The sequence below is a fragment of the Bombina bombina genome, unplaced genomic scaffold (assembly GCF_027579735.1).
Source record: "Bombina bombina isolate aBomBom1 unplaced genomic scaffold, aBomBom1.pri scaffold_521, whole genome shotgun sequence".
Lineage (NCBI taxonomy): Eukaryota > Metazoa > Chordata > Amphibia > Anura > Bombinatoridae > Bombina > Bombina bombina.
Window position 1 is genome coordinate 2501 of NW_026513123.1, and position 16562 is coordinate 19062.

Consider the following 16562-nt stretch of genomic DNA (forward strand, 5'->3'; position numbering starts at 1 on the left):
CTCTTTGTGTCTCATATGATCACCTGTGTATGTGTGTAGTTGGCAGATTGTGGTCTCTGTGTCTCATATGATCACCTGTGTATGTGTGTAGTTGGCAGATTGTGGTCTCTGTGTCTCATGATCACCTGTGTATGTGTGTAGTTGGCAGATTGTGGTCTCTGTGTCTCATATGATCACCTGTGTATGTGTGTAGTTGGCAGATTGTGGTCTCTGTGTCTCCTCTGATCACCTGTGTATGTGTGTAGTTGGCAGATTGTGGTCTCTGTGTCTCCTCTGATCACCTGTGTATGTGTGTAGTTGGCAGATTGTGGTCTCTGTGTCTCATGATCACCTGTGTATGTGTGTAGTTGGCAGATTGTGGTCTCTTTGTGTCTCATATGATCACCTGTGTATGTGTGTAGTTGGCAGATTGTGGTCTCTGTGTCTCATATGATCACCTGTGTATGTGTGTAGTTGGCAGATTGTGGTCTCTGTGTCTCATATGATCACCTGTGTATGTGTGTAGTTGGCAGATTGTGGTCTCTGTGTCTCATGATCACCTGTGTATGTGTGTAGTTGGCAGATTGTGGTCTCTTTGTGTCTCATATGATCACCTGTGTATGTGTAGTTGGCAGATTGTGCTCTTTGTGTCTCATATGATCACCTGTGTATGTGTGTAGTTGGCAGATTGTGGTCTCTTTGTGTCTCATATGATCACCTGTGTATGTGTGTAGTTGGCAGATTGTGGTCTCTTTGTGTCTCATATGATCACCTGTGTATGTGTGTAGTTGGCAGATTGTGGTCTCTTTGTGTCTCATATGATCACCTGAGTATGTGTGTAGTTGGCAGATTGTGGTCTCTTTGTGTCTCATATGATCACCTGTGTATGTGTGTAGTTGGCAGATTGTGGTCTCTTTGTGTCTCCTCTGATCACCTGTGTATGTGTGTAGTTGGCAGATTGTGGTCTCTGTGTCTCATATGATCACCTGTGTATGTGTGTAGTTGGCAGATTGTGGTCTCTGTGTCTCATGATCACCTGTGTATGTGTGTAGTTGGCAGATTGTGGTCTCTTTGTCTCCTATGATTGCCTGTGTATGTGTGTAGTTGCCAGATTGTGGTCTCTTTGTCTCCTCTGATCACCTGAGTATGTGTGTAGTTGGCAGATTGTGTTCTCTTTGTATCTCATATGATCACCTGTGCATGTGTGTAGTTGGCAGATTGTGGTCTCTTTGTCTCCTATGATCGCCTGTGTATGTGTGTAGTTGGCAGATTGTGGTCTCTTTGTCTCCTATGATCGCCTGTGTATGTGTGTAGTTGGCAGATTGTGGTCTCTTTGTCTCCTATGATCGCCTGTGTATGTGTGTAGTTGGCAGATTGTGGTCTCTTTGTGTCTCCTCTGATCGCCTGTGTATGTGTGTAGTTGGCAGATTGTGGTCTCTTTGTGTCTCCTCTGATCACCTGTGTATGTGTGTAGTTGGCAGATTGTGGTCTCTTTGTGTCTCCTCTGATCACCTGAGTGTGTGTAGTTGGCAGATTGTGTGCTCTTTGTGTCTCATATGATCACCTGTGTATGTGTGTAGTTGGCAGATTGTGGTCTCTGTGTCTCCTATGATCACCTGTGTATGTGTGTAGTTGGCAGATTGTGGTCTCTTTGTGTCTCCTATGATCACCTGTGTATGTGTGTAGTTGGCAGATTGTGGTCTCTGTGTCTCATATGATCACCTGTGTATGTGTGTAGTTGGCAGATTGTGGTCTCTTTGTGTCTCATGATCACCTGTGTATGTGTGTAGTTGGCAGATTGTGGTCTTTGTGTCTCATATGATCACCTGTGTATGTGTGTAGTTGGTAGATTGTGCTCTCTTTGTGTCTCATATGATCACCTGTGTATGTGTGTAGTTGTCAGATTGTGGTCTTTGTGTCTCATATGATCACCTGTGTATGTGTGTATTTTGCAGATTGTGGTCTCTTTGTGTCTCCTCTGATCACCTGTGTATGTGTGTAGTTGGCAGATTGTGGTCTCTGTGTCTCATATGATCACCTGTGTATGTGTGTATTTGGCAGATTGTGGTCTCTGCGTCTCCTCTGATCACCTGAGTATGTGTGTAGTTGGCAGATTGTGTTCTCTTTGTATCTCATATGATCACCTGTGTATGTGTGTAGTTGGCAGATTGTGGTCTCTTTGTCTCCTATGATCGCCTGTGTATGTGTGTAGTTGGCAGATTGTGGTCTCTTTGTCTCCTATGATCGCCTGTGTATGTGTGTAGTTGGCAGATTGTGTGCTCTTTGTGTCTCATATGATCACCTGTGTATGTGTGTAGTCGGCAGATTGTGTGCTCTTTGTGTCTATGATCACCTGTGTATGTGTGTAGTTGGCAGATTGTGGTCTCTTTGTCTCCTATGATCGCCTGTGTATGTGTGTAGTTGGCAGATTGTGGTCTCTTTGTGTCCTATGATCGCCTGTGTATGTGTGTAGTTGGCAGATTGTGGTCTCTTTGTGTCTCCTCTGATCACCTGTGTATGTGTGTAGTTGGCAGATTGTGGTCTTTGTGTCTCATATGATTGCCTGTGTATGTGTGTAGTTGGCAGATTGTGGTCTCTGTGTCTCCTCTGATCACCTGTGTATGTGTGTAGTTGGCAGATTGTGGTCTTTGTGTCTCATATGATTGCCTGTGTATGTGTGTAGTTGGCAGATTGTGGTCTCTGTGTCTCCTCTGATCACCTGTGTATGTGTGTAGTTGGCAGATTGTGGTCTTTGTGTCTCATATGATTGCCTGTGTATGTGTGTAGTTGGCAGATTGTGGTCTCTGTGTCTCCTATGATCACCTGTGTATGTGTGTAGTTGGCAGATTGTGGTCTCTTTGTCTCCTATGATCGCCTGTGTATGTGTGTAGTTGGCAGATTGTGGTCTCTGTGTCTCCTCTGATCACCTGTGTATGTGTGTAGTTGGCAGATTGTGGTCTCTTTGTCTCCTATGATCGCCTGTGTATGTGTGTAGTTGGCAGATTGTGGTCTCTTTGTCTCCTATGATCGCCTGTGTATGTGTGTAGTTGGCAGATTGTGGTCTCTGTGTCTCCTATGATCGCCTGTGTATGTGTGTAGTTGGCAGATTGTGGTCTCTGTGTCTCCTATGATCGCCTGTGTATGTGTGTAGTTGGCAGATTGTGGTCTCTGTGTCTCCTATGATCGCCTGTGTATGTGTGTAGTTGGCAGATTGTGGTCTCTGTGTCTCCTATGATCGCCTGTGTATGTGTGTAGTTGGCAGATTGTGGTCTCTTTGTCTCCTATGATCGCCTGTGTATGTGTGTAGTTAGTGTTGCTCTCTGCACGCCTCTCACGGCTGTACTACGCGTGACTCATTATGTGTTCATCAGTTTGATTACCAGGCTATAGCCAGCAAATTATTGAGCCTAGCGAGCAGAAGAAGCACCCCAGCGCACAATCGCAAGCGACTGTACAGATTCATCAAACAGTAAGTGTGTGTTTTTTTGTGTATGTACTGATCATGTTGTGAGCGTATCTCATGTGCCTGCGCTAATGGGAAGCTGGGTATTAATAAATGTGCCTAATAACACAATCAGCATAATTATCCCTATGTCCTAAACACTGGGTAAGAATAAGCTCTTAAACAAAACACACAGTATCGCTCACTGCAGCTATTTACACTATATCATTACTACAATCACCAGTGAGAACCCTTCTTCCTGGATGGTAAACAGAACTAACAACTCCCCAGTTTACCAGCGCCAGAGTCCTGCTGCCATTAAGTAGGTGTTGAGATACCTCTGGCGGGGGCTCAGATAATTGTGTTAACTACTCACTTTATTTGGGGTACGCATCTGCGCTCGTTACTCACTGCATCCCATAATACAAAATGTATGACTCCTCAATGGAACCTAGTCCGGAGGAAAGTTGCCCAATCCCCCTCTCCGTTCTGTACAGTCGGGGTAGGACTATGTTTTTCCTCCTGTTACCTGTGCTGGGCATCTATTTGCTGGAATCGGTTATAGCTGCTGTTTACTTACCGGCTTCTCCAATGCTGGGTTTCAGGTTAGTCTGTATATTTCCTATGAAGATAGACACGGGCGAATGCTTATGCACTGTATTATAGGCAGATCCTGGTGCAGTTTGTATACTGCTTGTGATCCTATGCCACTGTAAGTGCGCAAATTCATTTCTTTCTAATGGCAGCAAGAGTCCACAGATTCATTCATAACCTATGGGAAATACTTCACCTGGCCACCAGGAGGCGGCAAAGACACCCAGAGCAATAAATATTCCTTCCACTTAAACCCCTACCCTCTCAGTAAGTTCTTTGCCTCATGCCATAGAGTTAGGCAGAGAGAGGTGCTCTGCTGAAGATTGTTTCTTTCATGTAAGTGGCAAGAGTCCATGAGCTAGTGACGTATGGGATATACATTCCTACCAGGAGGGGGCAAAGTTTCCCAAACCTCAAAATGCCTATAAATACAACTCCAACCTCACTCATACCTCAGTTTTACAAACTTTGCCTCCTGTGGAGGTGGTGAAGCAAGTTGTGCTTGATTTTCTTCTGTGAAAGGCGCTTCTAAGCATATTGCAGCCCAGTTCCTCTCTAAGTGCAGAGTTTGTCTGAGGGATGTGAAGGGAGTATTGCCTGATGATACCATGTTTCACCTATGGGAAATCTATTCTAAGGCTCTCTGTAAATCGGTCACAGGGATTCATCTGCTGCCTCCCTTTACAGATCGAAATTATACTCCTCTACCATTACCTCTGCTGATTTAGCTGTCTGCTATATACTCTTGTACCATTACCTCTGCTGATTTAGCGGTCTGCTATATACTCTTGTACCATTACCTCTGCTGATTTAGCGGTCTGCTATATACTCTTGTACCATTACCTCTGCTGATTTAGCGGTCTGCTATATACTCTTGTACCATTACCTCTGCTGATTTAGCGGTCTGCTATATACTCTTGTACCATTACCTCTGCTGATACGTTTCAGTACTGGTTTAGCTGTCTGCTATATACTCTTGTACCATTACCTCTGCTGATACGTTTCAGTACTAGTTTAGCTGTCTGCTATATACTCTTGTACCATTACCTCTGCTGATACGTTTCAGTACTGGTTTAGTTGTCTGCTATATACTCTTGTACCATTACCTCTGCTGATATGTTTCAGTACTGGTTTAGCTGTCTGCTATATACTCTTGTACCATTACCTCTGCTGATACGTTTCAGTACTGGTTTAGCTGTCTGCTATATACTCTTGTACCATTACCTCTGCTAATACGTTTCAGTACTAGTTTAGCTGTCTGCTATATACTCTTGTACCATTACCTCTGCTGATACGTTTCAGTACTGGTTTAGTTGTCTGCTATATACTCTTGTACCATTACCTCTGCTAATACGTTTCAGTACTAGTTTAGCTGTCTGCTATATACTCTTGTACCATTACCTCTGCTGATATGTTTCAGTACTGGTTTAGCTGTCTGCTATATACTCCTATACCATTACCTCTGCTGATATGTTTCAGTACTGGTTTAGCTGTCTGCTATATACTCTTGTACCATTACCTCTGCTAATACGTTTCAGTACTGGTTTAGCTGGCTGCTATATACTCTTGTACCATTACCTCTGCTGATATGTTTCAGTACTGGTTTAGCTGTCTGCTATATACTCTTGTAACATTACCTCTGCTGATATGTTTCAGTACTGGTTTAGCTGTCTGCTATATACTCTTGTACCATTACCTCTGCTGATATGTTTCAGTACTGGTTTAGCGGTCTGCTATATACTCCTATACCATTACCTCTGCTGATATGTTTCAGTACTGGTTTAGCTGTCTGCTATATACTATTGTACCATTACCTCTGCTGATATGTGTCAGTACTGGTTTAGCTGTCTGCTATATACTATTGTACCATTACCTCTGCTGATATGTTTCAGTACTGGTTTAGCTGTCTGCTATATACTCTTGTACCATTACCTCTGCTGATATGTTTCATTACTGGTTTAGCTGTCTGCTATATACTCTTGTACCATTACCTCTGCTGATACGTTTCAGTACTGGTTTAGTTGTCTGCTATATACTCTTGTACCATTACCTCTGCTGATACGTTTCAGTACTGGTTTAGCTGTCTGCTATATACTCTTGTACCATTACCTCTGCTGATATGTTTCAGTACTGGTTTAGCTGTCTGCTTTATATTCTTGTACCATTACCTCTGCTGATATGTTTCAGTACTGGTTTAGCTGTCTGCTATATACTCTTGTACCATTACCTCTGATGATACGTTTCAGCACTGGTTTAGCTGTCTGCTATATACTCTTGTACCATTACCTCTGCTGATACGTTTCAGTACTGGTTTAGCTGTCTGCTATATACTTTTGTACCATTACCTCTGCTGATATGTTTCAGTACTGGTTTAGCTGTCTGCTATATATTCTTGTACCATTACCTCTGCTGATATGTTTCAGTACTGGTTTAGCTGTCTGCTATATATTCTTGTACCATTACCTCTGCTGATATGTTTCAGTACTGGTTTAGCTGTCTGCTATATACTCTTGTACCATTACCTCTGCTGATACGTTTCAGTACTGGTTTAGCTGTCTGCTATATACTCTTGTACCATTACCTCTGCTGATACGTTTCAGTACTGATTTAGCTGTCTGCTATATACTCTTGTACCATTACCTCTGCTGATACGTTTCAGTACTGATTTAGCTGTCTGCTATATACTCTTGTACCATTACCTCTGCTGATATGTTTCAGTACTGGTTTAGCTGTCTGCTATATACTCTTGTACCATTACCTCTGCTGATATGTTTCAGTACTGGTTTAGTTGTCTGCTATATACTCTTGTACCATTACCTCTGCTGATGTGTTTCAGTACTGGTTTAGTTGTCTGCTATATACTCTTGTACCATTACTTCTGCTGATATGTTTCAGTACTGGTTTAGCTGTCTGCTATATACTCTTGTGCCATTACCTCTGCTGATACGTTTCAGTACTGGTTTAGCTGTCTGCTATATACTCCTGTACCATTACCTCTGCTGATATGTTTCAGTACTGGTTTAGCTGTGTGCTATATACTCTTGTGCCATTACCTCTGCTGATACGTTTCAGTACTGGTTTAGCTGTCTGCTATATACTCCTGTACCATTACCTCTGCTGATACGTTTCTGTACTGGTTTAGCTGTCTGCTATATACTCTTGTACCATTACCTCTGCTGATACGTTTCAGTACTGATTTAGCTGTCTGCTATATACTCTTGTACCATTACCTCTGCTGATATGTTTCAGTACTGGTTTAGCTGTCTGCTATATACTCTTGTACCATTACCTCTGCTGATATGTTTCAGTACTGGATTAGCTGTCTGCTATACAGGGAGTGCAGAATTATTAGGCAAATGAGTATTTTGACCACATCATCCATTTTATGCATGTTGTCTTACTCCAAGCTGTATAGGCTCGAAAGCCTACTACCAATTAAGCATATTAGGTGATGTGCATCTCTGTAATGAGAAGGGGTGTGGTCTAATGACATCAACACCCTATATCAGGTGTGCATAGTTATTAGGCAACTTCCTTTCCTTTGGCAAAATGGGTCAAAAGAAGGACTTGACAGGCTCAGAAAAGTCAAAAATAGTGATATATCTTGCAGAGGGATGCAGCACTCTTAAAATTGCAAAGCTTCTGAAGCGTGATCATCGAACAATCAAGCGTTTCATTCAAAATAGTCAACAGGGTCGCAAGAAGCGTGTGGAAAAACCAAGGCGCAAAATAACTGCCCATGAACTGAGAAAAGTCAAGCGTGCAGCTGCCAAGATGCCACTTGCCACCAGTTTGGCCATATTTCAGAGCTGCAACATCACTGGAGTGCCCAAAAGCACAAGGTGTGCAATACTCAGAGACATGGCCAAGGTAAGAAAGGCTGAAAGACGACCACCACTGAACAAGACACACAAGCTGAAACGTCAAGACTGGGCCAAGAAATATCTCAAGACTGATTTTTCTAAGGTTTTATGGACTGATGAAATGAGAGTGAGTCCAGATGGATGGGCCCGTGGCTGGATTGGTAAAGGGTAGAGAGCTCCAGTCCGACTCAGACGCCAGCAAGGTGGAGGTGGAGTACTGGTTTGGGCTGGTATCATCAAAGATGAGCTTGTGGGGCCTTTTCGGGTTGAGGATGGAGTCAAGCTCAACTCCCAGTCCTACTGCCAGTTTCTGGAAGACACCTTCTTCAAGCAGTGGTACAGGAAGAAGTCTGCATCCTTCAAGAAAAACATGATTTTCATGCAGGACAATCCTCCATCACACGCGTTCAAGTACTCCACAGCGTGGCTGGCAAGAAAGGGTATAAAAGAAGAAAATATAATGACATGGCCTCCTTGTTCACCTGATCTGAACCCCATTGAGAACCTGTGGTCCATCATCAAATGTGAGATTTACAAGGAGGGAAAACAGTACACCTCTCTGAACAGTGTCTGGGAGGCTGTGGTTGCTGCTGCACGCAATGTTAATGGTGAACAGATCAAAACACTGACAGAATCCATGGATGGCAGGCTTTTGAGTGTCCTTGCAAAGAAAGGTGGCTATATTGGTCACTGATTTGTTTTTGTTTTGTTTTTGAATGTCAGAAATGTATATTTGTGAATGTTGAGATGTTATATTGGTTTCACTGGTAAAAATAAATAATTGAAATGGGTATATATTTGTTTTTTGTTAAGTTGCCTAATAATTATGCACAGTAATAGTCACCTGCACACACAGATATCCCCCTAAAATAGCTAAAACTAAAAACAAACTAAAAACTACTTCCAAAACTATTCAGCTTTGATATTAATGAGTTTTTTGGGTTCATTGAAAACATGGTTGTTGTTCAATAATAAAATTAATCCTCAAAAATACAACTTGCCTAATAATTCTGCACTCCCTGTATACTCTTGTACCATTACCTCTGCTGATATGTTTCAGTACTGGATTAGCTGTCTGCTATATACTCTTGTACCATTACCTCTGCTGATATGTTTCAGTACTGGTTTAGCTGTCTGCTATATACTCTTGTACCATTACCTCTGCTGATACGTTTCTGTACTGGTTTAGCTGTCTGCTATATACTCTTGTACCATTACCTCTGCTGATACGTTTCAGTACTGATTTAGCTGTCTGCTATATACTCTTGTACCATTACCTCTGCTGATATGTTTCAGTACTGGTTTAGCTGTCTGCTATATAATCTTGTACCATTACCTCTGCTGATATGTTTCAGTACTGGTTTAGCTGTCTGCTATATACTCCTCTACCATTACCTCTGCTGATATGTTTCAGTACTGGTTTAGCTGTCTGCTATATACTCTTGTACCATTACCTCTGCTGATATGTTTCTGTACTGGTTTAGCTGTCTGCTATATACTCTTGTACCATTACCTCTGCTGATATGTTTCAGTACTGGTTTAGTTGTCTGCTATATACTCTTGTACCATTACCTCTGCTGATATGTTTCAGTACTGGTTTAGCTGTCTGCTATATACTCTTGTACCATTACCTCTGCTGATACGTTTCAGTACTGGTTAAGCTGTCTGCTATATACTCTTGTACCATTACCTCTGCTGATACGTTTCAGTACTGGTTTAGTTGTCTGCTATATACTCTTGTACCATTACCTCTGCTGATATGTTTCACTACTGGTTTAGCTGTCTGCTATATACTCTTGTACCATTACCTCTGCTGATATGTTTCAGTACTGGTTTAGCTGTCTGCTATATACTCTTGTACCATTACCTCTGCTGATATGTTTCAGTACTGGTTTAGCTGTCTGCTATATACTCTTGTACCATTACCTCTGCTGATATGTTTCAGTATTGGTTTAGCTGTCTGCTATATACTCTTGTACCATTACCTCTGCTGATATGTTTCAGTACTGGTTTAGCTGTCTGCTATATACTCTTGTACCATTACCTCTGCTGATATGTTTCAGTACTGGTTTAGCTGTATGCTATATACTCTTGTACCATTACTTCTGCTGATACGTTTCAGTACTGGTTTAGCTGTCTGCTATATACTCTTGTACCATTACCTCTGCTGATATGTTTCAGTACTGGTTTAGCTGTCTGCTATATACTCTTGTACCATTACCTCTGCTGATATGTTTCAGTACTGGTTTAGCTGTCTGCTATATACTCTTGTACCATTACCTCTGCTGATACGTTTCAGTACTGGTTTAGCTGTCTGCTATATACTCTTGTACCATTACCTCTGCTGATATGTTTCACTACTGGTTTAGCTGTCTGCTATATACTCTTGTACCATTACCTCTGCTGATATGTTTCACTACTGGTTTAGCTGTCTGCTATATACTCTTGTACCATTACCTCTGCTGATATGTTTCACTACTGGTTTAGCTGTCTGCTATATACTCTTGTACCATTACCTCTGCTGATATGTTTCAGTACTGGTTTAGCTGTCTGCTATATACTCTTGTACCATTACCTCTGCTGATATGTTTCAGTACTGGTTTAGCTGTCTGCTATATACTCTTGTACCATTACCTCTGCTGATATGTTTCAGTACTGGTTTAGCTGTCTGCTATATACTCTTGTACCATTACCTCTGCTGATACGTTTCAGTACTGGTTTAGCTGTCTGCTATATACTCCTTTACCATTACCTCTGCTGATGAGTTTCACTACTGGTTTAGCTGTCTGCTATATACTCTTGTACCATTACCTCTGCTGATATGTTTCAGTACTGGTTTAGCTGTCTGCTATATACTCTTGTACCATTACCTCTGCTGATATGTTTCAGTACTGGTTTAGCTGTCTGCTATATACTCTTGTACCATTACCTCTGCTGATATGTTTCAGTACTGGTTTAGCTGTCTGCTATATACTCCTGTACCATTACCTCTGCTGATATGTTTCAGTACTGGTTTAGCTGTCTGCTATATACTCTTGTACCATTACCTCTGCTGATATGTTTCAGTACTGGTTTAGTTGTCTGCTATATACTCTTGTACCATTACCTCTGCTGATATGTTTCAGTACTGGTTTAGTTGTCTGCTATATACTCTTGTACCATTACCTCTGCTGATATGTTTCAGTACTGGTTTAGCTGTCTGCTATATACTCTTGTACCATTACCTCTGCTGATACGTTTCAGTACTGGTTTAGCTGTCTGCTATATACTCTTGTACCATTACCTCTGCTGATATGTTTCAGTACTGGTTTAGCTGTCTGCTATATACTCTTGTACCATTACCTCTGCTGATATGTTTCAGTACTGGTTTAGCTGTCTGCTATATACTCCTCTACCATTACCTCTGCTGATACGTTTCAGTACTGGTTTAGTTGTCTGCTATATACTCTTGTACCATTACCTCTGCTGACATGTTTCAGTACTGGTTTAGCTGTCTGCTATATACTCTTGTACCATTACCTCTGCTGATATGTTTCAGTACTGTTTTAGCTGTCTGCTATATACTCTTGTACCATTACCTCTGCTGATATGTTTCAGTACTGGTTTAGCTGTCTGCTATATACTCTTGTACCATTACCTCTGCTGATATGTTTCAGTACTGGTTTAGCTGTCTGCTATATACTCTTGTACCATTACTTCTGCTGATATGTTTCAGTACTGGTTTAGCTGTCTGCTATATACTCTTGTACAATTACCTCTGCTGATATGTTTCAGTACTGGTTTAGCTGTCTGCTATATACTCTTGTACCATTACCTCTGCTGATACGTTTCAGTACTGGTTTAGCTGTCTGCTATATACTCTTGTACCATTACCTCTGCTGATACGTTTCAGTACTGATTTATCTGTCTGCTATATACTCTTGTACCATTACCTCTGCTGATACGTTTCAGTACTGGTTTAGCTGTCTGCTATATACTCTTGTACCATTACCTCTGCTGATATGTTTCAGTACTGGTTTAGCTGTCTGCTATATACTCTTGTACCATTACCTCTGCTGATATGTTTCAGTACTGGTTTAGCTGTCTGCTATATACTCTTGTACCATTACCTCTGCTGATACGTTTCAGTACTGGTTAAGCTGTCTGCTATATACTCTTGTACCATTACCTCTGCTGATATGTTTCAGTACTGGTTTAGCTGTCTGCTATATACTCTTGTACCATTACCTCTGCTGATATGTTTCAGTACTGGTTTAGCTGTCTGATATAAACTCCTATACCATTACCTCTGCTGATATGTTTCAGTACTGGTTTAGCTATCTGCTATATACTCTTGTACCATTATCTCTGCTGATATGTTTCAGTACTGGTTTAGCTGTCTGCTATATACTCTTGTACCATTATCTCTGCTGATATGTTTCAGTACTGGTTTAGCTATCTGCTATATACTCTTGTACCATTATCTCTGCTGATATGTTTCAGTACTGGTTTAGCTATCTGCTATATACTCTTGTACCATTATCTCTGCTGATATGTTTCAGTACTGGTTTAGCTGTCTGCTATATACTCTTGTACCATTATCTCTGCTGATACGTTTCAGTATTGGTTTAGCTGTCTGCTATATACTCTTGTACCATTACCTCTGCTGATATGTTTCAGTACTGGTTTAGCTGTCTGCTATATACTCTTGTACCATTACCTCTGCTGATACGTTTCAGTACTGGTTTAGCTGTCTGCTATATACTCTTGTACAATTACCTCTGCTGATATGTTTCAGTACTGGTTTAGCTGTCTGCTATATACTCTTGTACCATTACCTCTGCTGATATGTTTCAGTACTGATTTAGCTGTCTGCTATATACTCTTGTACCATTACCTCTGCTGATATGTTTCAGTACTGATTTAGCTGTCTGTAATATACTCCTATACCATTACCTCTGCTGATATTTTTCAGTACTGGTTTAGCCGTCTGCTATATACTCTTGTACCATTACCTCTGCTGATACGTTTCAGTACTGGTTTAGCTGTCTGCTATATACTCTTGTAACATTACCTCTGCTGATATGTTTCAGTACTGGTTTAGCTGTCTGCTATATACTCTTGTACCATTACCTCTGCTGATATGTTTCAGTACTGGTTTAGCTGTCTGCTATATACTCTTGTACCATTACCTCTGCTGATACGTTTCAGTACTGGTTTAGCTGTCTGCTATATACTCTTGTACCATTACCTCTGCTGATACGTTTCAGTACTGGTTTAGCTGTCTGCTATATACTCTTGTACCATTACCTCTGCTGATATGTTTCATTACTGGTTTAGCTGTCTGCTATATACTCTTGTACCATTACATCTGCTGATATGTTTCAGTACTGGTTTAGCTGTCTGCTATATACTCTTGTACCATTACCTCTGCTGATACGTTTCAGTACTGGTTTAGTTGTTTGCTATATACTGTTGTACCATTACCTCTGCTGATACGTTCCAGTACTGGTTTGGCTGTCTGCTATATACTCTTGTACCATTACCTCTGCTGATATGTTTCAGTACTGGTTTAGCTGTCTGCTATATACTCTTGTACCATTACCTCTGATGAAACGTTTCAGTACTGGTTTAGCTGTCTGCTATATACTCTTGTACCATTACCTCTAGTGATATGTTTCAGTACTGGTTTAGCTGTCTGCTATATACTCTTGTACCATTACCTCTGCTGATATGTTTCAGTACTAGTTTAGCTGTCTTCTATATACTCTTGTACCATTACCTCTGCTGATATGTTTCAGTACTAGTTTAGCTGTCTTCTATATACTCTTGTACCATTACCTCTGCTGATACGTTTCAGTACTGGTTTAGCTGTCTGCTATATACTCTTGTACCATTACCTCTGCTGATATGTTTCAGTACTGGTTTAGCTGTCTGCTATATACTCTTGTACCATTACCTCTGCTGATACGTTTCAGTACTGGTTTAGCTGTCTGCTATATACTCTTGTACCATTACATCTGCTGATATGTTTCAGTACTGGTTTAGCTGTCTGCTATATACTCTTGTACCATTACCTCTGCTGATAAGTTTCAGTACTGGTTTAGCTGTCTGCTATATACTCTTGTACCATTACCTCTGATGAAACGTTTCAGTACTGGTTTAGCTGTCTGCTATATACTCTTGTACCATTACCTCTAGTGATATGTTTCAGTACTGGTTTAGCTGTCTGCTATATACTCTTGTACCATTACCTCTAGTGATATGTTTCAGTACTGGTTTAGCTGTCTGCTATATACTCTTGTACCATTACCTCTAGTGATATGTTTCAGTACTGGTTTAGCGGTCTGCTATATACTCTTGTACCATTACCTCTGCTGATATGTTTCAGTACTGGTTTAGCTGTCTGCTATATACTCTTGTACCATTACCCCTGCTGATACGTTTCAGTACTGGTTTAGCTGTCTGCTATATACTCTTGTACCATTACCTCTGATGAAACGTTTCAGTACTGGTTTAGCTGTCTGCTATATACTCTTGTACCATTACCTCTAGTGATATGTTTCAGTACTGGTTTAGCTGTCTGCTATATACTCTTGTACCATTACCTCTAGTGATATGTTTCAGTACTGGTTTAGCTGTCTGCTATATACTCTTGTACCATTACCTCTAGTGATATGTTTCAGTACTGGTTTAGCGGTCTGCTATATACTCTTGTACCATTACCTCTGCTGATATGTTTCAGTACTGGTTTAGCTGTCTGCTATATACTCTTGTACCATTACCCCTGCTGATACGTTTCAGTACTGGTTTAGCTGTCTGCTATATATTCTTGTACCATTACCTCTGCTGATATGTTTCAGTACTGGTTTAGCTGTCTGCTATATAGTATTGTACCATTACCTCTGCTGATACGTTTCAGTACTGGTTTAGTTGTTTGCTATATACTGTTGTACCATTACCTCTGCTGATACGTTTCAGTATTGGTTTAGTTGTCTGCTATATACTCTTGTACCATTACCTCTGCTGATATGTTTCAGTACTAGTTTAGCTGTCTGCTATATACTCTTGTACCATTACCTCTGATGAAACGTTTCAGTACTGGTTTAGCTGTCTGCTATATACTCTTGTACCATTACCTCTGATGAAACGTTTCAGTACTGGTTTAGTTGTCTGCTATATACTCTTGTACCATTACCTCTGCTGATATGTTTCAGTACTAGTTTAGCTGTCTTCTATATACTCTTGTACCATTACCTCTGCTGATATGTTTCAGTACTAGTTTAGCTGTCTTCTATATACTCTTGTACCATTACCTCTGCTGATACGTTTCAGTACTGGTTTAGCTGTCTGCTATATACTCTTGTACCATTACCTCTGCTGATATGTTTCAGTACTGGTTTAGCTGTCTGCTATATACTCTTGTACCATTACCTCTGCTGATACGTTTCAGTACTGGTTTAGCTGTCTGCTATATACTCTTGTACCATTACATCTGCTGATATGTTTCAGTACTGGTTTAGCTGTCTGCTATATACTCTTGTACCATTACCTCTGCTGATAAGTTTCAGTACTGGTTTAGCTGTCTGCTATATACTCTTGTACCATTACCTCTGATGAAACGTTTCAGTACTGGTTTAGCTGTCTGCTATATACTCTTGTACCATTACCTCTAGTGATATGTTTCAGTACTGGTTTAGCTGTCTGCTATATACTCTTGTACCATTACCTCTAGTGATATGTTTCAGTACTGGTTTAGCTGTCTGCTATATACTCTTGTACCATTACCTCTAGTGATATGTTTCAGTACTGGTTTAGCGGTCTGCTATATACTCTTGTACCATTACCTCTGCTGATATGTTTCAGTACTGGTTTAGCTGTCTGCTATATACTCTTGTACCATTACCCCTGCTGATACGTTTCAGTACTGGTTTAGCTGTCTGCTATATACTCTTGTACCATTACCTCTGATGAAACGTTTCAGTACTGGTTTAGCTGTCTGCTATATACTCTTGTACCATTACCTCTAGTGATATGTTTCAGTACTGGTTTAGCTGTCTGCTATATACTCTTGTACCATTACCTCTAGTGATATGTTTCAGTACTGGTTTAGCTGTCTGCTATATACTCTTGTACCATTACCTCTAGTGATATGTTTCAGTACTGGTTTAGCGGTCTGCTATATACTCTTGTACCATTACCTCTGCTGATATGTTTCAGTACTGGTTTAGCTGTCTGCTATATACTCTTGTACCATTACCCCTGCTGATACGTTTCAGTACTGGTTTAGCTGTCTGCTATATATTCTTGTACCATTACCTCTGCTGATATGTTTCAGTACTGGTTTAGCTGTCTGCTATATAGTATTGTACCATTACCTCTGCTGATACGTTTCAGTACTGGTTTAGTTGTTTGCTATATACTGTTGTACCATTACCTCTGCTGATATGTTTCAATACTGGTTTAGCTGTCTGCTATATACTCTTGTACCATTACCTCTGCTGATATGTTTCAGTACTAGTTTAGCTGTCTGCTATATACTCTTGTACCATTACCTCTGATGAAACGTTTCAGTACTGGTTTAGCTGTCTGCTATATACTCTTGTACCATTACCTCTGCTGATATGTTTCAGTACTGGTTTAGCTGTCTGCTATAGACTCTTGTACCATTACCTCTGCTGATATGTTTCAGTACTGGTTTAGCT

General features: G+C 40.8%; 1 protein-coding gene across 5 annotated transcripts in view; it reads left to right on the top strand.

Moving 5' to 3' along the window:
- The window catches only part of LOC128644716 (ribosomal RNA processing protein 1 homolog A), a gene marked incomplete at its 5' end in the record, with an annotated part of 96768 nt that overhangs the window by 1470 nt on the left and 78736 nt on the right, over positions 1-16562 (top strand). For all 5 annotated transcript variants that reach the window (XM_053697233.1, XM_053697235.1, XM_053697234.1 and 2 more), the window contains 1 exon segment: positions 3351-3448. In XM_053697233.1, coding sequence (XP_053553208.1) covers positions 3351-3448 — 98 coding nt within the window.